This window comes from Acanthopagrus latus, chromosome 4 (genome assembly GCF_904848185.1).
Source record: "Acanthopagrus latus isolate v.2019 chromosome 4, fAcaLat1.1, whole genome shotgun sequence".
NCBI classification, from domain to species: Eukaryota; Metazoa; Chordata; class Actinopteri; order Spariformes; family Sparidae; genus Acanthopagrus; species Acanthopagrus latus.
The window spans coordinates 9,739,588-9,763,620 of record NC_051042.1 but is presented as its reverse complement, the minus strand read 5'-3'; the positions used below and the strand labels follow the sequence as shown (position 1 = coordinate 9,763,620).

Here is a 24,033-nt window from a genome sequence, read left to right as displayed (position 1 = left end):
TGTACCGTATTTAAAAACATCCTGTAATATCACTGCATCATCATACAAAACCTCACTGTTTCAAATGTCTTCTACTCTAATCCAGCAACCTGACACGAGAATCGATGAAAAGGCAAATCAATTGGAAACACATTTGTGACCCTTAGCAACCTGATACTGATCCAACATCTTTCCTCTCATCAATAGAAATGTTGAAATTTGGATATCAGATGGAGTCCAACTTCAGTCCTGCAGTTAATCCAGTTTTACTGCAATATGTAGAGCAGAGGTAGCCAACACAGCGCCCACGGGCACCTGGTCATCCGCAGGGACCACGTGAGTTGCCCAAAGAGTGCGTTCTAAAAATAGCACTAATCAAGTGAAGCGCCATCTAAAAATGTATTTGTGTTGCACTTATTTTTTAATCAATAATACTTGCAATGATGTTTGAAAATGACAATACTGAATATAACATTTTAAAAACAAAAATGTTTTATGTATATATGAACTCTGACCTCGTCTGGGGTCAAAGTTCAAATTCACGCGCAAAACAAACCTTCATGTCAATCTTTGCTAGGGTTGCCAACCGTCCCTTGAAAAACGGAATCGTCCCGTATTTCGAAACAAAATTATGCGTCACTCATTGAGCTGAAAAGGGTCGTGCTTTGTCCCATATTTCCATGAGAATCAAAATAGTCTTTAAAATGTCAGTGGAATCAATGAATGAAAGGGCGTTTTATATGAAAATTTACAGTAATCTTATTGCCAGCCCTGTCCTGCTCTGTGACCAATGAGCTGACAGAATCCGGCTCTTCTCATTGGTCGAGGTACTGCCGCTTGCAAGAAAATACTGGAAGACAAGAGACTGGGGCAACTGGGAAAACAAACCAGCATGGCTAACACACGGCAAGGATTCACAGGACACTGCAGACGGCACGCCTTCCACCACGAGCAGTAACATTACTCCTCCGAGAAAAGGCTGCAAAAATACAGACTCGAATGGGAAAACGAAAACGTGGCTGGAAAAAGTCTAGATAATGTCTACAAGGCACACTCCACTGTCTACCGGCGCACTTTTTCTGTAGCCCATGGTGGACTGTTTGACGTGAAACAGCATGCTTCTAGTGGCCGACACATTAAAAACGTGAGGGGCAACCAGGGGGACCCTTGACCGGTTTGCCGTCCATGAGGCAACACCAGAGGCAGATATGGTATGTAAAAAAAAAATAAGGATGTTTTTTAAGTCCAGTAAATTTCAGTATTTACTATGTACTATGATGGGGAGCTGGACGCGCTTTTTACTCCCAAAAAAACTAAAGAACGACATGGCAGAAAAGTGGAAGTAAATATATCAGTTTCAAAATGATTGAGAAGAAGAGTTGCACGACAGTGCGTGTGTGTGTCTCATCTGCAGGGCAACTGTGGTGACGGTGAAGTCGCACAATGTGTAGACACGCTTCAGTAAGTGTCACAAAAGCTTCCAAGCTAGCAAACCACCTGGCAGCGCTGGGGGCAAGTACGATGGTGAGAACAGTGTTCGCTACATCCGGGAACTAGACAGAGCAGCTGGAACGGGATCTGGTTGAGTCAGAAAGGTTTGCGACCCCTGATGTAGGGTAACATCTAAAACTTCAACAATCAGACCAGAAAAATCTTGGCTATTGACTGAAATCTGACAAGACTGCCGAACAGTAAACACTCTCACTATTTCAACAACATCAGTGTTTGATGCCAGTGTAGCGGTGAGGCTTCTCTCAGTACAGGCCGTTGAGTGGCTGCTTTTCTGAGCTGTCAGCACATCCTAACCTCTCGAGGCTACATGACACATGATCTTAAAGAGCTCTCACTGCTCCGGCGAATACTCGGAAGGCCACTCTGTATTATGTTCAAGTGAAAGCTTATCTCCGTAACATATTTCTGTCATTCTGTTGGTGCTCGTATTTTCCAGTATCATGTGTTGAGATGGTCAACTGGACAAAACGGTCGCCACTCACATTGCAAATGAGTGGATGTGGGAGGATATAGCAGGATATAGCAGTAGTGGACCGAATTCCTCTCTTTCGTATGGCAACAGTTTAATAAGGATCAAACTTTCATGCACAAAGAGTGTTAACAATAGAGACAGCTCAAGAATTTGATTCGACACGCTGTTGAAATACCTGTCAAATGAGTCATGGAATCTAGTCGAGTCTTGCTGTCATTTCCCTTAAAATAACAATAACATTTGCCAGTAGGGAGTGGTGATAGGGTTAGTTGTCTGTGCAGTTTTACAAATCTCCAGAAGTGGTCATGAAACAAAGAATATATAGTGGTATCTATAAGAACTCTCTTTGCGGCACATAACTTAGAGAGAATCACATTAAAGGAGACCTCTTATTCAGTTATTTACTTTCCTTCAGTGTGTTATGTAGGTTCTTGTGCATGTAAACGGTCAAAGCCCAAAGTTCACGGCAACTGGCGAACCTCTCTCCGAGGGGAAACTTCCCCTTTAATTCCGTGACTTCTTAACCATACACTACGTCACCATGCCGCACATTTGTGTAATTTATACCTCCATTCTGGTAGAAGGGAAGCAAGCAGGAAGCTGAAACACGACAGCGCCGACCAGTGTTAAACTGAGCATTGCTTGCTCAGAGCAGACTGGGTATTTGGGAGATGAGGCCTTCAAGAGACTGGAGCTAAAACTGGGCAACTGGGCAGACAGATGGGGAATAGAAGGCTGCAGTGGAAACAATGAGAAAACAGACGTTTTTGAGCATAGTAATAACCCAGAAATAAAATTATGAACCTGAAAATAAGTTTAATGGTAACTAAATTTAAAAAGTCAGCAGCTGGAACTGTAAAATGGGTTGCTCCCAAGAGGCAAACATCCTTTTGATTGGTCACAAACAAAAAGAGATGTTCATCACTGGTTCAGCAGTCACAACCAATCAGAATGAAGGTTTTGAGTTATAAATATGTTCTCATAAGGGGATGTTTTATTGAGCAAAGAAAGAAATCCAACTCAAAATGGAGGTCAGAGTGGTCTTGCTCAAGGACACTCGCAAGGCTGATACTCTATAACGAGACTATTCCAACAAAAAAGCAACCAGTTCCACAGTATTTGTTTGTTTGATGAGGATTCAACAGTGAAGTCAACTGGTGTTTCTTACCACGGACTCAAAGAGCAACAAGGGAAGAAACTCTGGCACACATTACACAAAGCCCTTGAGGTGACTACTCGTCATGGCTTCCTTACACATGGCCTTGCATGCAGAGCACATAGAGAGGCTTGAAGATATGACTAACATACCTGAACATGCTCTACATGGGAAGGTGTTTGGAATTCATGCTCATCCACATGCTCATGTCACCAATTACACACAGAGCACACACGCATTTTTCCACACACATCCACTGAAACGTAGCTTCACATACGTGCATGTGCAGTATGAACAAACTCTTAGTATTAACACGGTCTTAATGGAATTCACATGTAGCCAACAATGGTAGCCATGTATTCTAACGATGGTAACCGCTGTAAGATGCATCATCCCATCAGCACGAAGGCAACACATGAGCTGCTTCAGGACAAGAGTGGTGGTATGTGTATTAACATATATAACAACATGTATTAACTTTTATTGTAATTGTACATTAAAATGTACATTAATACATCGATAGGAACCACTAACTGCCACTTATGACTGCAATCATACATCCATTGTTGAATGTCATTTGAATGTATTTATGTCTTTTTAGGAGGTACAAAATCAAAATATTATATTCTAATTAAAAGTCCATTCTGACAAATTTGTGGCTTTTGACTTGACAGTATATGTCACTGTAGTGGCCCAGGGTTTTGTTTCAAAAGACATAGGAATTGACTATGCATATAAGTGTCCATATAGTGTAGCAGCATAACCAGTCAGAGCTGTGCTGTCAGACCGCAGTTAGGTTCGGCTGTGCTGAGTCACACACTGCAGTGGTCTAAATATAGCATTGTGGGTAATGTAGTCTGGACATCATGCACGCTCCTCTGACTCTCTGCACCACCCCTGACCCCTGCAGACAAAACATTACAGAGAACCATGCAATGCAAAAGTGGCAGAGAGAGAGAGTGATGGTCACGACTCGTGCAAATTTTTGCAGAGGGACGGATTATCTAACATACGAACACAGATACAGCAAAGTCAGGTTAACTTCAAACAAGTCTTCTCCGTGTGTGTCTTTCCTGCCAACTCGCTTTCCCTCACACACACACACACACACACACACACACACAAACACACACATATTCAAGAGGTGACAGTGTGTCCCTGAGAACCCTTTAGTTTGAGCAGACTGGCTGGCAGGAGGTCAGGTAGCTGTGGGAAATGATGTTCTGCTGTTCCTGCTAATGTATCTATCTCACAGTGTCTCTCTGTAACAATGATTCCATCCAGCTTGCTGTGCCTTTTAAGAGAACTGTTGACATACCACAGCAAATAACTGAGAAGCTTTACAGTCAAATGATGATGATGATTGTTGAAATGATGGCGTGGAGTTACGGCTAGTTCCCTCAAGATACGTGTCCCATCTGGTCCAGTTCGGTCCGGCTCCGCTCTGTCACAGCTCGGCCATGGCAGTGGAGCTGATAGGTTTCACTCTAGTCTATGTGTTTACTTCCACTGGCTATGCTGTGTTAAGTATCTGCGCTGTGCCGGATTCAAAATGCAGCCGGTGGAGGCTGCCAGACGACAGATGACGGGGCACAACCGTATCAGAGCTGGAACATGCATCCAGTGGAATCTTATTGTTACAGACGTGAAGGCTGGTAAGCCAGTGACCGCAGTTCAAGACTGAGTTTCAACATTTGTAAGAATGAGACCCACCACTGGATTTTATTAAGCAGACCTAATATTTTAAGCCGAATTTGATAATTTCCTGACCCTAACCAAGTGTTTTTTTGTAGCTAAATCTAACGTAAGCGTAATCACAGAAACCTAAAGGAAAGTAAAGATGCAACATAGAGAAACAAACATTTGCAACATTTCCTGCTGCGATTATGTTTAAAAATGTATCTGGAGGAATAAGGGGTTGGACAATGCACCACAAAATATAACACACTGGCATCTGTGTGTGCCACTGTTGCCATGGCAACACACCCATGGCAGCAGAGAGAGACGGGGATGGAGGTATAGTAATGAATGAAAAGGATGAATGAAAGTGAAGTTTGAGAACAACTAGCTACATGCAAGACAAGAGTTGTTCCTTCAAATCACTTTGTGTTTGTGTGATTTCTATTTCTATTGTTGCAAGAAGGTACAAGTGAGCAGTGTTTCTGCGAGTCCTGTCATCACACTATACTAACTCATGATTCAGTGTGGAGAATCCCTTAAAGATTAGAGAAAAGGACTGAGATAAGCCATGTTGTTTTGATCATAAGGTCAGGGTTTACAGAAAAATGGAGTCAAATGGAGTCAATGGAGGGACCTCAAAAGAACAGCAGTACAAGGGAGAGTGTGTGTGTGTGTGTGTGTGTGTGTGTGTGTGTGTATGTACAGCTGAGCCAGCAGCAGCCACACCAGTTATCACGCCTGGCTGATGGCTGTTAATGCAGCGGATTAACACCCGACTCTCACTAACTCTGAGCACACACATGTTCACACACACTAACATACCCAGCTATCCCAAACTGCAGCAAGCACTTCGTTATTTGGACGAATTTTGTAACTAAGTCTGAGAATCTGCTCACTGAGAAGCACTCAATGCTGCAGTTAACAGCACATCTGACTACACATCATAACACACGCAGACACACACTCCCTCTTACATTGCATACCGCTCCTCGCTCCAGCCTCTTGTCTCATTAAACAGGACTTGGCCTTGGAGCAGCAAGACTCACTGAGCTCAGCTTCCCATGCTTACTGAGTGAGTGCACTGCGTGTGTGTGTGTGTTTGTGTGCAACAGAGCACGTCTTGTGTTGTTGACCTCTGGGACAATACTGCACTGTGACATCAGGAAATGTCCTTAGAGAGCTGCCAGAGACAGAGAGAGGGATGGAGGGAAGGAGGAGGGCAAAGAAGGCATAGGAATGATGGGAGGCAGGATTAGATGGGAGAAACGTGTTGGGTAGTGAGAGGGAGCAGAGTGGAACAAGAGAGGAGGGGAGTAGCATTTGGGGTGAGTGATGAGGGGTAGGGGAAGCCCCGAAGAGTTGGATGTGTGAGAGAAAAGCTCGCCGGAGGAAGGAGGGAGAGCAAGAGAGAGAGAGAGACAGAGAGACACAGAGAGAGATGGGGGCTGTAGGGAGGAATAAAGATACACAGTGTTGATGAGGCTTAATTAAAGCCAATAATGTTGTTTTTTGTAGCTGTTCACAACAGCAAGCTTCTCAGCCATGGCCTACTTACACAGGAAAAGGGGTGGTGGGAAAGAAAAAAAGAAAGAAAGAAAGAAAGAAAGAAAGAAAGAAAGAAAGAAAGAAAGAAAGAAAGAAAGAAAGAATTGAAAATAGGTTAACTTTTTTCAATTCAAATGATGACTGACTAATACGATGACTAGATTGTCATAATTTGTACTGCTAACATCGTATCCATTCAATCTAGTTTATAAGTATTTATTTATTTGATGTATTAACAGCATTTTTATAGACGAAATTGTTATAATAATTGATATATCTAAAATACTAATTTAAACTGAATAATAGAAAATTTAAAGGAATTTGATTGCAGGGTCGTTTCTATTCACACCAATGTAGGCCACCAACTGTTAGATGCTGGCTAACTAGCGATGGACGTGGTAAGTGTGCCTGTGTGTTTGTGCTGATAGCTCAGCCTAAGACTGAACGCAGAACTCACCTCTAACCGCATTTATATCTGTTATTTTCCTCCCGTCCCTCTTCTTTTCCCTCTCGCCTCTGTGTTTAACACTACTGAACTACAGTACCCATTACTGAATACAGTTGCTGTTATGCCTGACTGGCAAACGATAATATTCTCTTTCTGATTTGATCTTCAAATTACATGATTTTGATCTAGCTAAGCTGTGGTTTCTGAGTGTCAGACTGGCCTGTTGGACATCATAAAGAGGCAAACTTAGAAAAAGACAGGGAATTTAATTGTGATTGTAGGTCAAAATGTATTCAGTAGTGTAAAGGTAAGGTCCGCTGCTAATCCTCACGCTAACCCAGTTCCATATGTACAAAAGCGCGGCTGAGGCACTTTGGTTGCATGATCAACCGTATCAGATCAAATGGATCTCCAGTTGACCGTGAATGGCATGCTATCTGTGAAATGCAATTAAGCCATCTTGCTCAGATTTCTCCTCTCCTCTTGGCAACAACATGGCTATTTTTTCTCTGCCACCACTTCCATCTCTTTCTCACACACTCGCTCTCTCTCTCTCTTTCTCCTTGTTGCCTGGCAACTGTGCTCGTAAATGTGATCCCACTTGTCCGTGATTGGCTGAAGGGACGGCAGTTCCATGTCAGAGTCAGCGAGAATAAGGGGAGACACACATGCATTACATACAGAAGGTATAAACTTCTAAAAAAAACTGTTTTTGGAGTATAAGCCTTGCACAAACCCACTGCCCATTGTTCCCATCGCATGTCATTTCAACAGGCCGAACCATGGCATGCTCTGTGCACAGGCTACATGTTTACACGCACATGCCTGTGAGCTAATATGCATGCATGAAATAATTGCATGTGTAGGGGTGTGTGTGTGTGGGCGTCTGTGTAACTGTGTGTAACTGTATTAACTTAAATGGCCTCAGATCTGAGTGTTACCTCTCTTCATTCCTACCCAGGGAGTCGTAAGTGCAGCCACCATGGAGCACTTTGCCAGGCAGCCAGCTAGTTAATGAGCAAGTGTTGAATACTTTTTTTTTATTTTATTTTATTACACTGGATGAACACACCCATACACACTCAGCAAGCTTTGAAACAAAGGCAAATAAGCAGCATTTGGTTAACATATCCTTTTTTTTTTTTTTTTTTTTTAACCATTTTTTGTTAACTCTGTGTTTAGCCATGATTGTTTACTTATAAATGACTAGTCAGTTGTAAGACCTGAACACCAAACCCTGGGAATGAGGGTGAGTAGAAAACAAAATTAGCATGTGAGCAATCTAAACAATTAGCTTAATAATTTGTTGAAATTTTGCTGTATGAAAAGTTGAAACAGATAGTTAAGAATATTATATTGACAGGTATATTGACAGGTGAAACTCTATGAAAAAATGTATTGATGCAGTATTTTTCTTAGACGGAGAAATGGAGACTTAATGCAGACTGCTAGGTCCAACTTACAGAACATTTACTGATACTTAACAATCTCAAACATAAAACACCATGTCAAAGAACCAGCACACACTGCTACATTAGCTCCTAAGCTCAGAGGACAGAGGAACCTGGTGTATTAAGTTTATTTTTGCATTTTACATTTTTAACATGCTAAGAATGGATTGACCTGACTTCAGTCTTGAAAGGTGTACGTTTGTCCATGTTTTTGTTGTTGTATTGTTTTTTTTGGTAATTTAATCTGTTGAATTTTCCATTGACATGTTATGCAATGATGCTGGATTAATGTTGCAACATTGAGGTACAGTCAAGAGAACCTGTGAACGTTAAGCTTTATTTCGGTTGGATGCCCGTACTTTTAAGTTTTTTAATGTTGGTTTTTGTACCCTATACTACAGCGCGAGCTCGGCTTGCATTAGCTCTGCTGCTTGGAAGAATAAAAACCTTGCTTCTTTGTGTGTTGGGCCTGTGTGTGATGCTGCTGTATGTAAATGTACTGGATAGACGTGCCCTGAGGATAACAATATAGCTGGCTGTGACCCATTTATTACAGTGTTGGCCAACATAGTTAATCTAATCATAGTTATTTCTTAACTGATCAAGTGAAGGGGTAATTTTGAGAAGAAGAAAAAAAAAAAGGGTTGGGAGCTGACTTAGCTGATGCTTGTATCCACAGTGACAGCACAGGCCTGCTGCTGAAGACTTCCTCACAAAGCCCCACAACAGTTCTCTGTCCATTTCCTGTCCTTATTGCTCGCTACACTCAATGCCCTCTTAAGCATGGAGCTCTCTGTCTTTTCATACAGTCATCAGTCCATTCCACAGAGAACTGGAACAATCCTCAACTGTTGGTCTGCATCGTTTTACTACCATTTAAACACATTAACAATCGTTTTACCACACTGAGCCAGTGTGCCCCAAATCTAACGTCCTCTGTTTACTGCAAGTCAGTGTAATCTTCTTCTTTTTGTCATGTTTTAAATGTGCTGTGTGTTGTAAGTTTAAGCACCAATAAATCGTTCTCAAATTAAAATTCCTACCTTGGTACAATTCCTGCAAATGCATGAGACCGCTCTGAGGATCACTGGCAACCTCTGTGTCACAGCAGGGGTAATATTAGTGGTGTTTCTCCAAATTAAGACCACATTTTCCATAAACTTCATTGCTTCCTGCCCCCCAGCTCCTTTCCTTTGGCTTCACGGAAGAAAAAGATAAACATGTTGGAAATGAGTTTTCCAGCCTCTTTTCTCTCATTTCCATCATCTGTAGACGAGATAAACCTCAGCTCTATTTTTGTCTTATTTGTGTTCTTGTACACTCTTGTTCTCTTTATACTGAATTATTTTCCATTATTAACTTTATAGGGGGCAATAGAAAAAGCATCAAGACAGTGTGCCTGTTTGGCATCATCAGCCAGAAAACTATGCTAAGCTATGGGGCAACGTGGCTGCATGGCATTTCTTGAAGAGGGCGAAAATGAGCTTTTCTGAAAAGACTGGTTAAATCTAAAATAAAACCCGTAGTGTTAATTGCACAATACATGTGCCATCATTGACTGTGCTTAGTGAAATTTAGCCAGATGACTTCATGGTGATCCTTTTGAGATCACAGTGCATCTTGTGTAAAGGTCAAGTTTCTAAACCACTGAGAAATTGTTCATCTAAAAATAATCAATTCAAATAAATTGTTTTCCTAATGTATTGCATTTGAGGATGGACTGAGAAAGTGTTATTGTATTAACATGCCAAAATAAATAAAGGATTTAATGGCACCGTATCCCTATCTGCAGGAGCATTAACCTTTCTTCAATTAACCGTACATGGACTGAGCATTTGGCTCTTGCAAAATGTCCGGAGGGAAGTGTTTGTACTCAGATAGGTGTTAGTGATTGGAGCAGAAAGTGTCTAGTAGCAGTAAATTGTACAATATGGGTTACAGCTTGACCATGGGTAAAGTCTGCAGCTCCTCAATGCTCAAGAAAAACTTCTGTTAAAGTGGCCACTATTGCCAACAGTGCTAATATCATTGCTATTGCTGTCCATGCTAGTGATGCAAGAACACCAGTTTGGTAACCATAAAAAGTCTAACCTAAGTGGAGGTTAGACTTTTGATCATGTCCTAAAATGCACAATCTGACAATGTATCCAATACTGATTTTTTTCACAGGGAAAAGCAATGAAGTAATGTTAAACATGTTGTTCATTTTCTTTTGTTGCATTTTTGATTACCCTTTGGGCATGCTCCGATCCAGCAACCTAAATGATTTTTTGTTTGTTTGTTGTTTGTCTAAAATGCAACCATACCTGTTATAGAGAACAAACGAATATAGGGGGGGGGGCAGGTTTAGCTCTGCATGCATAAAAGCAAGCATAAATGCATTCTGGTGTGTTTATGTATGTGTATAAGATTTATGATATTCATTATTGAACCATGTATTCAGTATTCAGATGAAGGCGGGCAGCTTGGCAATAAAACAGCCAGACATTCTAGACTGTCAGATCATCATCCTAATTATCTCTTACACACACACACACACACACACACACACACACACACACACACACACACACATACACACATACATTCTCAAACACACACACAGAATGCTTTACTGCTGTTCCTTGTGCCAAGTGTGCATAGTGAGAGTCCTGGGATTGACCCAGGTTTTACTGCTGCTACTGCAGAGAGAGTATAAAGACGAAAAGAGAGAGGAGGAGGGACTAAGTTGAATAAAGAGTCGTCATCATCATTATCATCATCTTGGTCATCATCACAGAAACAACATTGGTATCATTGGGAACAAAGAGATTTGGATGAGCAAAACGGTAAAATATAAGTGAATTCCTTCAGCAATTTAAAAGGAAAAGCTTTTCAGAGCTCAGAAGAGAACAGTAGCAATGTTAAGCACAGCATGCATGATGCAGATAACCAGATACAACACCGCCCTTGACCATGCTTCCCAATTTTGTTTAGTCAAAGAACTTGATGTCCAAACATTGATTTTTAAGTTCCGAAAGCATCACTCATAAAGGCATACACACAACTGCACACAAAGAAAGAGGAAATCAACTTTAAGATACAAAAAAAAACAAAAAACGAAATACACTCACTTTGACAAAAACTCAGATAAGATGAGATAAATTTAGTAATAGGGGCACTCACACTAAGCAATCCATACCACGTCCAGGTATGTTTGACCCCCAAAGTCCAGATTGTTTGACTAGTGTGAGTTCTCCGTAACAAGCTCAAGCATGGTACTCTTTCTTGGCCCTGGCCCGGTTGTAAGAGGTGTGCTTCGGCACAGTATGGTTGCGCAACGTGGATGTAAATTATAATCATGCATATAACGACACCTTACATAAAAAAAAAAAAAAACAAAACAAGAATGTGAGAAGACTGTTCTCCATTGTGATGTGACCATGCTACAATGTGATTATATATGTACAAGGGGTTGCGCCCGGAGCAATGTGAGTGCAGTTCCAGCTAGGGTACTAGGGAGGAGGGACATCCGTGTGTCATCACGATACGGAGCACCTCGGCCAAAGTGTCAGTGCACCATTAGAGGCAAAACACCACAAGGATGGTGAAGATACACTGAAAGTCTATGATGATGTTAATAATGCTGTCTACACCATGAAAGATGCTGGGTATCACTGAAATGGTACTTATGACTGAAGAGGAGGAGATGACTAACAAGGGACAAAATAAAAACTGTGTTAATATTTTAAAAACCAACTATGGTTCCCCTTCCCCATACCTTTGCTTGTGCAGGCCTACCATAAGATCATCTGAAATGAGAGACAAAACAGAGTCTGTGGTCTAGCTCTCCAAAGGCCAATAAACCACGGCTGCTTAAAACTACTCATGTAACAGCATTTGAATTTGGACGCCAACATCCTCTCTTGCATGTGGTCTCAGCAGCAGAAATGTTCACCGCCAAAAGTGGCAAACAATCACTTATGTTAAAAGAGCTTAAAGTGGAGCATAAAATGTTTGTGTGACCTGATTTTGAAAAAAAACTGGAAGAAACTTCCTTTTACAAAACATGTTGTTAAGTGCCTAAATATGCATGCGGTGTGTGTCTCCTCACTAAAACTGAAGCAAGGATGAAGAAAAGCAGTTTAATGGTGCCAATTGGATAGATTATTAAACATGGGAAAGGCACCATGATTTCTGAGACACACACACACACACACACACACACACACACACACACACACACACACACACACACACACACAGCCCGTTTGCCCTGGGGAAAGTGAATGTTTGGGATATAAGAGGGGAGTGGAGAGCACATCTGAGAGTGCACTCAAATTCACCCCTCACCAGGGAATTCACAAACACTTGCACATTTCCTCCTGCTGGATTTCACCCACTTGCTAAATCTCTCTCTCTGTCACACACACCATCACAAACACAAGGAAAACTGTCTCTGCCACTCTCTATGCGGCCCTCTTTAACGTAAGCAGCTTTAGTGGAAAACTTAAGATCTGGTGCCTTAACATTAGGGACCCAGCTGAAAACATTGCCTGGCTACGACCCAGTACAGCAAAACCAGCGCTATTTCCCATTGGCTGTATTACACATAGCATAGTTCAGCAAACTGCTTTATTTAGAATTTTAAATGAAATTATTAATATAATGTATATAGTGAACTGCAGGTATTGAGATAAGTTGGGAGGCAACAAAAGTTTTCATAATTCTCTCAAGGGTAACATTATCCTCCTTGACAATCATTTACTAGTTGTTAATATTTTTCACTCCAAATCACCAAAGTCAACTCCATGGTGGAGCTGCCGGATACGTCGCCAATAAATTGTGAAATTCATCCTCGAGGGACCATGTATGTCTTTACCAAATTTCATGGCAATCCATCCAATATTTAAGTCAGGCCCAAAGTGATGAACCAACCAGCACTGCCATTTCTACCTTCATGCTACTAGCATATTAAGTGGAAATAAGTTTGCCAAATTTGAAGCAATATGGAGTTGGCATATGCCGTCCAATTCAATGTCAGTATTATTAGTGGTTATGCAGCGCCACCATGACTTCCAGAGATAGTCCACATATAATATTTGGGAAGCCAATTTCTATATGTTCACCCAGCTGTTGAAAAGACTTGGGATCACCGAACATTTGGTTGACACTGTGAATGAAACACAGCTGATGCAGGCTCATAAATGGGAGCGTCAGTACAAGAGCAGAGCAAAGGATCATCAGTACCCTTTGGGCTTGATTCACACACATACACACACACACACACTCACACACACACACACACACTAAAATAAGTGGCACATTGATATACCCAACTGCAAGAAGACAGAGAGCATCGTTATTGGTGCCATCTCCTTCCCCCATTCATTTAACAAATCTATTATAAAACATCACAGACTGAGAAAGAGCAGCGATTGTACAGCAGTCTGATAAATGGTCTCCAACCGGGATGACTCATCAGCGCAAAAAGTACAAAGAGCCTCTGATGCACAGTCTGCATCTTCGTGCCAGCATCATTTATGTTATATTTTTTTTCCATCTGTGTGTGTGTGGGGCAGTGGTAGCGGCATGTGTAATGAGCTGACAGAGCTTGGTGATTTCCTGTCTGGCCTGTAAAAGCAGCACGAGCCTCTTCCTGTATCCTCCTCTGTAGTATCCCACCTGGGGAAGCGCACACATCGCCATCACATACACCGTCTGCCAGCTGCACCTAATAAGTCAGAACAGGGGGAGAAAGTCCCTATATCACCGCTTCAGTCAACTCCCCCGTTTCCCTCTCTTCCCTCAGCGGCACTATAGTATATTCAAATGGCCTTCAGTGGGCGGTGAGTGTTTGTCTGACCTTCTCAGCCCACACACATTAAAAGTAGTTCCGAGCTTAGAGCCCACACAGAGGATATCAAGAGTGTCAAGCCAAAAACACAAAACACATCTATCTATTGACTATACTTCTGAGTCCAGGGAGTGTTTGGTGAGTACAGCACAGGAAAAAAAAAAAAAAAAAACACCATGTTGAGCTTTTTATTCAACATAAGAGCTCCCAAAAAATCAATTGGAAGTTGCACAACTTGCAAAGAAACTAAGTCAAGATACAAAATATATCTGAATACTACCTTTGTATGCAGCATTTATCCATACATTTTCAACAACTGTTACCACATGTCCTGAAATTGCTCTTTTCCATAAGCTTACACTGTTAAGGAAGAGGCTGTACAACAGTGGATACATTTCTTTGAGCATCACAACCCCCAAAAAGTGACTTGTTTCACTGTAAGAATTGAATCCATTTGGCCTGATCCTGTCCCCATTTAAGTTAGTGGAAGGCTAAACCAAAAGGTTAGCGTCTTGCCACTGGTGCATAGGTCCTATGTGCCACACAGTGCAGAAGCTATGTGGAAGATCCAGGTACTTTTATGCACAAAAGAAGTCAAGCTTTTTTTTTTTTTTTTTTTTTTTTGCTTCATATGATTCAGCAGCTTTCATAGGTGCAGTGAACAGGGCTCTGCCTCAGATGCTGAATCCAGATTTCCCTAATTAAATCCATGGTCTTACCCTGTTGACTCTGGGTAGCTAACATGACATGAAACAGGAGCTAGCAAGACTTTAAAGTTAATACATATATACATTTTCCCTTTAATTTGTAACTATCTGGATTTGTTTTTTTTTTTGTAACCCTTGAATTTTTCTGATTCTCTATTATCATCTAAACCCTGAATTCAAATGTGTTGTTCAAATCAGGTTCTAAATATTCTTGTTACTGCTGAAGTTATAACCTGTGCTTCACTTGTTTCTGCTTACTTTGAACTCTGAGAATAATAAAACTCAGACAGGATTCAGGATTTTTTTTATGCTCCACACATATTTCAGGATAAACCAGGCTGGCATAATCTACCAACAAACAGCAGCTTCCTCCAAAAAACCCTGGCATCGACCTACACCAAGCAGTGCTGTTTGCAGCGCACTATGCAAAACTCCTGTTGCATTAGGAAGTTTAACGAGACGTCCTGCTGCAAAAATACCTTTCATTGACCTCTGTGAGATCCTTCTTTCATTTCTGCCCCTGTAAACAGTGCAGTGTAATTGCTTTGAAGTTCGGCACAAAGTGTACCTTTAGGCTGCTGGAAACACTTTCATCAGTCAATGGAGAATTTAGCAGGCTGCTTGATAATATCTCAACAACGTAATACGATTTCTGATAGTGCTGCCATGTGGATGCTCTTCAAAAGAGCAAAACACAGCAAGGTACTGGCAAAGGGACATGGTGTATACCGATGCACACAGCTTACAGTTTTCAGGGCTGGGAATTGGTTTTCTTGAGACGCTCACACGCCCACACACAGCTCTTAACCTACCTCTGGTGTTGGTGGCCATGTCTGCCACCTTCTGAAAGGCATCCAGGAAGGCCACAGCAGCCAGAACAGTGGTTCTAGGTGAACAGAAAACATGCAGTGCTTTAATTTAACGTTTGATGAGAACCTGCTTCAGTTTGACTTGACTATTCAATTGTCAGGTTTTGCACTGGCAGTGTGGCAACAGTTTCATTGATCTGGTAGATTTGATCGAGTGGTATTTTGATAAATCCAGCATCAGTGTTATCCACATCTGTAGGCGGTTACTCTTCTGCCCACAGCTACAGCAAAAAAAAAACAGAGACAGAAAATTTCTTTCCTTTTGCATATTTTATTTAGATTTTTTTTTTTTTTTTTTTATTTAGCTTTCTGTTAATTTAGAAGGACATCTAATTAAAAGCAGGCACGTATCCCAGAATTTAAAAGGCGGTTTAAAGAGCAACAACCCATGAAATTACTGTATTTACATGATGTCATATGGTGAGTAAGACTAGACTACAACTCTGCAAATCACTGAACCCACAGTATGTGTATTCTTGCCAATTCAAGTAATGGAAACTTCAGAAAACTATTCCACCAGCGTCTGAAGTCGGACTGTCTGTCACAAAACTACTTAAGCAAATGTAAAATCATGTAGAGCATTACACTTTGGAAACACTTTTTTATGTATTCATTAAACCAATTTGTTGTCAAAAAGCTTACCGGAGTTGGGAATGCAGCTTGGTGGCCTTGGCGCTGAAGTCCTCCCACACAGGATAGGAGCACTGGCAACACACAGATGACAGCACACGTTATCATCCACTCATTTTACATATTGATAAACAACTTATCCAGCATGCCAAAACCGCACTGTAAATCAAAACCAAATTGGTTGGGTTTAATTTGGTCCAGAGTAGCTGGATGTTACACTGTAATATCTCTAAACCAACTGATTACATGGTCATACACTTTCAAGGTCACACCACTTTGCTTCATTCTAAAAACTCCGACGCCATAACAGGAAATCTGGCACTGTGTTGTGTTAAGACTGGATCTACAACCATTTTATCTCGTTTTCTTCCTCCCCTCCGGTTATCATCTCTCCTTCTGCCTCTCTCACTCAGTGTCCCTCTTTTTTTTTTTTTTTTATCTCTCCCGCTTCCTCGATGATCTCAGTCAATTTTGAGTTACAGTTCAGTTACAGTCCAGAGCAATTTACTGACGCGAAACACAAAAGTAGAAAACAAAACACAGTGTGACATTACATTTGACACAACATGAATATTGACTTGTAATTTTACTCAAGTACTGTACTGTACAGTTTTGAGGTCCGTGCCCATTATACATTAACTCATCTATATTCTAGAGGCAGATACTTTTCATTGTCCATTAAATTGGTCTGACAGCTGTAGCTAATAGCTAATACCCCTCCAACCCCCACCCGGCCACCAAAAATGTATTGTTTTGTTGTTGTCTGGGCTTTACTATGTGCAGCATGTGATACTAGATGATTATTTTCACATACATTCACCAAGGCTCTGGTAAAAATATGACATTTTCACTTTTCTCTTCACATTTCATGTATAAAACAACCGAAAAATAAACAGGATAATGTAAATTAATAGTTTGGTGCAGCCCTAAAATATGTGCCATGCCTTTCCACTTCTTAATGCTGAAACAACACTGTTACATAAAACAGTCTAACAGGTCTAGAATGATTAGCTCATTATCAGTACTTTAGGTACTTACGCTGATAAGATCTTTCTTCTGACATTTTGAATTTCACTGAATAACAGTTAGTGTTAAAATAGTTAATGCCTCATTATTTCAACAATAACCCGATTTTGTAATTATGATAATCATTATCATAATCATGATCATCATGAACCTCATTTAGTTGAATAAATAAAATCTGTTTCCCTTTATACTCAAACTGAAAGAGGACGTTTTCTGTCATCAGCCCTATTCCCTATTTTCTTTCCACAAAAGCACACACACCCCTACCCCATTTTCTGCTCCGTCCATACCCTGCATCTCGCCCTTTTTCCACCCTTTCTCAACCTCCTTTTTTGTCCCCCAAAATAGGTTCACCACACACATATACATACACACAGATATGTATACACATAGCACATAACCCTAGACAGTCATTGGCATAAGGCAGCATCAAACGGTTAGACTGGAGCAGCCAGGGTTGCAAACAGGATTCAAAGCTGAAGCTGTGTCTCTAATGGATGCTGCTCCCCCATCCTCCCACCCCTCCTTTAGACTGGATGACTGCTCTATCACACAAACCCAGCCTCAGCACATATTACATTATACTTGATCCAGGTTAACCCATAACCCTGTTAAATGCCTGCAAAGTGGGCGCATGGGGTGGGTGGTTGTATTTGTGTCGGTATGAGGAAGATACGAAAAACAGAAATGTTAGGAAATGCAGGCAATAATTTAAAAATGAAGGCAGAGGAGGACAGTGGGAAGGAAATGTGCGTCTGTGTACGCGTGTGTGTGTGTGTGTGCTGGGGGTGGGGCATCCTGTCGTGATGTCAGACTGGCACAGACAGTAAGGGCTGTATACTCTTTGATCTGGCCTGTTTGATGTGGCTTAATTTGGTCTGAAATCACAGTCCTATTTCCCCTTGGTACCGAAAGCTACCCCCTCCACCATTCACCATCCAGCACCAACACACACACACACACACACACACACACACACACACCCTGCTCCCTCCCATTGCAGGCTGTTTGAAGTGCTCTACGGAGCTTAAGTATTGTGGATGGGAGATAAGGCGAAGTGACGCCCTTCACCTTACACACACACGCGCACACACACACACACACACAGACGTTCATACACACACTCATAAATACACATATGAGCAGTCCTGCATCTCATTAGCATATTTCAGGCATTTCAATCCAGTAATAGACCCTGGTGGCAAGTGACCAAGTGATGATTGAGTGTGCATGTGTGATTGCTCCCGCCCCCCTTACACACACACACACACACACACACACACACACACTGCATCAGTATACTGCCATGAAGTACTTGACAACCTGAAACATTTTTTACCTCAAACTTTGACCAAACCAAGTCAAGAATTACCTGCTAACCTCATTTAAATATGAGAGAGTAGAGGAGAAATGCAGCAGCACTGAGAAAACGCATCATGTTAGAGATGTACAGTATTCAATGTATACACATAGTGGGTTATCACTGGTAAATGTGTGTTGTATAAATCCCAATGTATGTGTAAATTTACATGTGTCACTTGTGTGCACGCAAGCAATATATATCAAATATGTATATATGTCAAACCAGTCAAATATTTATATATGTTCTAATTATAAATATATATATCTATATTGCACAATATGAGGAGATGCCATGTAAACAAACGTTTCAGGTTCATTTCCAGAAGTGAGGAAACATGACATTTGTAACAATGCAAATTACTAAAAATCCAGCAGTCCGACATAACCTTGCTCAAACTCCCGTTATCAAGACAGGAATTCGTATTTGACTAAATCAATGTAAATAGCCACCATTAACAAATTCTATTTCCCACATGCCTTTAGTTAGAGATAAGGCTGACTGCAGTATCACCTTCTGTGCAGTCTTTATTACTCAGCATTTTGTGCAATGACCGTATGCACTGCTCTGCTGCTCAGATTTGACAGATGACAGCGCTACAAACAAATTACATATGAATACAAATTACGGACTCTGGACTCACGTTCGGAGTGAGAACGGGCCGTTGTACGTGTACTGCTGCTCTGCAAAACATTACATGTGAGCTATGGTTTAAACAAAGGTTAGAAACATAATTAAAATCACAAATTGTTGCATTCTGATTAAAAGTGCATCGATGGTAAACACCTGGAGACCTTTAACTCGCTCTGAATGACCGACCAAAGAAGCTGTCATTAAGAGAGTGCATACATTGGACATACATGCCAGTAGAACAGAGGCTGGCATCTGAAAAGGCATCTCTACATAGGGGTACTCATGGAGAGCATAACATAATTTCCAAACTTGTCATAAATATTTATCCCAGGTACGTACATAGGTGTTGCGTTCTATACATTTGGTGCTTTTGTTTTCACAGTTCCTTTGATTAGTTGATGCTAAAAAGAGCATTGTGGTAACACTGGGGAAACTGAATCATCTTACAAAGACAGAGGCAGTCTGTTCAAGGTCAAATATCTGCTGTGTGAATCCCTCTGGAGTCACTTTAGGAGGTTTAAGGAGGTTACGAAGCTCTCAGGCTGCAAGCTCCATGCTCCATAAATGTGTCTACAAGTGTGTGTTTGTCTCAGCCAGAGACCGCGACCATAGCCGCCCCGCTCACATGATTCTAGGACTTGGAATATCACGATGGCTGCGGGGCAAATGCATGAGTGTATGAGAGACACAGAGCAGGAGACAGTGAGTATGAGAAAACGCTCTAGGATTTTATACTATTGCATCACCACTTCCTGTGTCACAGAAGAACTCAGTGGGGCATGCATGATCGCCTCGTATGCACACACGCACATACATCTACAGGGACACTCACACACACTGTCTGATTAAACCAAGTGTAAATATATATCACAACTAAAAATGTAGCCCGTCTTTGTTTAAATGACACCAGATTCTAGGCACTCAGTGTATGGCATCAGAGGATGTGCACGATGACGTCCGATGGCATCCACAATGTGTTCATTTTTCATTAATGGTATGCTATTAGGGAAATTCCCAGCTTTGTGCAATTCACCTTGATACTCCACCTTTACTTCTTCCTCCCTCCAACTTTCCATCTGCTGAGCTGTCGCACTGCCGTCTTCCTTTCGTTTTCAGTGAGGCATATTGCTCATAACAGGCAGCCCAAAAATGGATTTTGTCACTTCAATTTGTGTTTTTGACAGAGAAAAAGGGTGGCGATTTATGATGCTAATTCCTTCAATCGGGTTCAAACTGGATCTTTTTTGTGTGTGCGTATAAAGACAAATACAAATACTAGCTAAACTGTGCTTTACCCTCCACCTGATCCCTGATTTAAATCCTTCACGGATCACTAATGATCACACATCCCTGACAACGAGCAATACATTGACTATTTATCCCTTTCCCTCTTACACCGTTTCTTCCAGTAATTCTTCCAGTTTCATCTGGTCCTGACTCTGGGGTTCTGTCAACAGCCCACTGGCCTAGTTCTCAGAGCACCACCAGTCCACCCAGTCTGTCCAGCACTCTATTGAGAGCTCCACTCCACCACTCACTACAGTGGATGAGAAGCTTACTGTCTCCTCTCGTTCTTTTGTTCCCTTTGTTTCCCCCACAGCAAGACAGAAAAACAGAGGAAATCCAGCAAGAGAGACAGAGGGGAGAGAGAAAAACGGGTGGAGGCGGGCAGAGAGGGATGTAAGGATTAGCCAGATTTTTTTGTTTAATCGAGCCAGTTCACACGTTAAAAGAGAAATGCAAGACCCAAACAAAAGGGGGCTAATTTTACAATACTTCTCATGCATAATCGACTGGCCGGGAGTTTTTTAAAAAGAGGATCAAACTCTTTTTTATCAAGGTTAGGGATGGATGTGTAACCCACAGAGAAAAATGCTGCATATCATCTGTCTCCTCTATACCATTACATTGATTCACATTCACTCACGTAGAGCTTACTGTCCAACCTATTAAATAGAGGAAGGAAATTAACACTGACATGAGATGGATAAAGGGCCTGTAAACAACATTTTGACAACATTGGAACACTAATTTGCTGTTACACTCCAAAACAACATTTCTGTCACTTTATTAACCCAGCAAACATCTCCCTGGGATTTAGAAACAAAATCACTGTTTTAATGTCACAGTTCTTTTACCTGATGGAGCTAACCATCTTTAAAACGCTTTTCACTGATGCACCACGCTTGCATCCATTTGTTTATGTCTGCTTCCCCATGAGATCACATGAGAGGGATCACGTGTGAGCCGAGCTTCAGTCTGCTGAATCTGCCATGAAGCTACAGCACGAAAGCCACACCCCAGCAGCTGGACAGAGCATCGTTCACTATTTATTCAAAATGTATCAGATTATATGAGGGGCCCCGCAATATTGCTACACTACCAATGACCATGATATTGAAACATGAAAAACATATATTGTGTCAATAAAACACAAATGACAATATAATCCGAATAATCCAGGGAAGATGTTCAGCCATGTTTTGTTTTCGAGTTCATCTGGTTGCCTTTTCACTAGAAACTGAGTAGTTGACAGCCATTGTTCTTTTTTTGTACATTATCTTTGTGCAGACTCTCCTCATCTCCCTACACTTGTATTTTAGGGATCGATTATGTTGTCAATTATTCTCCACTCCCATGCCAGATTGTTCCGCCATATATGGTTATTATATCAGTGCTGCAAAGATATTGTCTTTAGCTTCACTCGAGTATATTCGTGGAGAACCTCCAGCACCTCTCTACTCTGCCTGCTACACTGGCAACCTGAGCTCCTCCCACGCTGTTCCCAGACAACTCTGCCTACCTGCCTGCCTGCCTGCTGCCTGCCCAACTCTTCCCATATTTCCTTCTACCAACCTCGATCTCTGCATTTGGGTCTAGAGAGGAACCGCAACATAACACAGAGGCCACATATAATATGAATTTTACCTCATGTAAGCCGAGTGGTTTAACTTTTCGAACCAAACCAAACCTTAACAAAACCTTAACCGCTGAGGTTTTAGTTTTGGTTTTAGATTGTTATATGCTGTTTGGTGGTTTCGGCTGGAAGACTGGTCGGACACTACACTGAGGCAATGTAGGATGAATGCAACTTGAATCTGGTATTACCTTTAACATTTTAGTGGATACAGTATGAAGAATGAAGCAGTATGAAGATAAGTGGAGTCATGACTTCCTCTGCCATGCTGAGAAAAATGCATCTCCCAGCACATTGGCTGGCACTTTGTTTCAAAGAGAAAAAGGATCAGCATGCAGATGAGGAGACAGAGGCTGCCACACTGCATAATTGATGAAGTGCAGCAGCTAATTCTAATCCAAACATAGTGATGAAGGGAAAGAGGAAACCATCTGTGTGCTCTTGTGTTTCTGCGCTGCAAGGACAGAGATCATAAACGCCCTATCAGTGAAACATCTGTCCAATAGGATGTCTGCACCGTGTTTTAGTTAAAATGCTACTTGTGAATGTCATGTAATATCAGACAGGGGTAGCCATGAATGTACACATGTCATGCTACTGTATCACAGCTGGAAAGAAGATGACAGATGAGGAGGAAAGGATATCAGCATTGGTTAAAGCTACGGCCATATGTGTATTTTCGATCAAGGGATCTGCAACTTTTCATTGCTGTTTGGTGTAAAACCAGGGCTGTAGGTCACACTAGATGTACTCACAAACTAAACCACCAAATACGACTTTGTTAGTAACAGCAGAAACAAAGTGAGGAAGTGTCCAGTGGAGGCAGGAGTTTGGCCTCATCCTGGTTGTGCCTAGCAGTTGGCGAGGAGTACAACGATGTATGACAATGTCTGTATGTATACAATGAAATTCATGATCATGTCATTATGAAAAAAGGGATGGATGTACCAAGTAACTGATCACTGAATTAATGCACCACTCGGTGAACTCACAATGTGACACAAGTCAAACTCAACCAAAGCTTTGCCTCAGCGCCGTCGCTCCCACCACGCGCATCATGCGCTGTGCGTAGGGCACCAAGTGTTGAGGGGGCACCAAAAATCCTAATGAAAACTCATCATAGTCATAATAATCATAATGCCGATATTATTTCAGTATTGAAATATTAGGCACTTTTTAGGCACGTATGTCATAAAACAGGCAGAAGAAGAGATATATATTTAATTGCTCAAGAAAATAACGATGATGCCCCCCCAAAACACACACACACTCAAATTCCCAAGCACCTCGTGGGCGCCCCTCCCCGGCTCAGTGGTCTGTTGGATTGTGCCTGACAAAGTTTGACAGCAGGCTGTCAACTTTTTTGGAAATGGCTCCAAAAAGACAGCAAGAGTCAGGAGCAGAGAAAAAAAAAACTGTAAGATGATGATGCCCGTGCATCACTTGCAGCTGAGTCCATGTTTAATTATCCTCAAATACGTGAAATGTGCTGCCAATGTGATGGTTAGCAGAGCATACACCTCAAACTAGCTGACGTTATTGCTAATGCAAACACAAATATGTGATAACTCAGGTGCAAGCCAAGTTGAGATTTTACTGTTAAACATCATCTCTGCTTTTTACAAGTAACTGACGCCAGCTAGCTATTACTTTACCTTAGATATTAAGCAGTAGTTTATTGTTTATTTTGACATGACGGTGGTCAATACTTTCTCAGTAACAGTTGGCAGTCAGTGCAAAAGTAGGTTAACAATTCCTCAGACCATTTTGTGGGCAGTAATCTTTATTTTGAAAGTGTAACTGGATTTTGCA

The 24,033-nt window shown here is 41.4% G+C and overlaps 1 protein-coding gene across 4 annotated transcripts in view; it reads right to left on the bottom strand.

Moving 5' to 3' along the window:
• mtss1lb (MTSS I-BAR domain containing 2b) overlaps positions 1–24,033 on the bottom strand; it is a 79,136-nt gene that overhangs the window by 38,752 nt on the left and 16,351 nt on the right. For all 4 annotated transcript variants that reach the window (XM_037096045.1, XM_037096047.1, XM_037096048.1 and 1 more), the window contains exons 2-3: positions 16,298–16,359; positions 15,599–15,672 (exon numbers count right to left, since the gene is read on the bottom strand). In XM_037096045.1, coding sequence (XP_036951940.1) covers positions 15,599–15,672; positions 16,298–16,359 — 136 coding nt within the window. The remainder of the gene's footprint in view (positions 1–15,598; positions 15,673–16,297; positions 16,360–24,033) is intronic.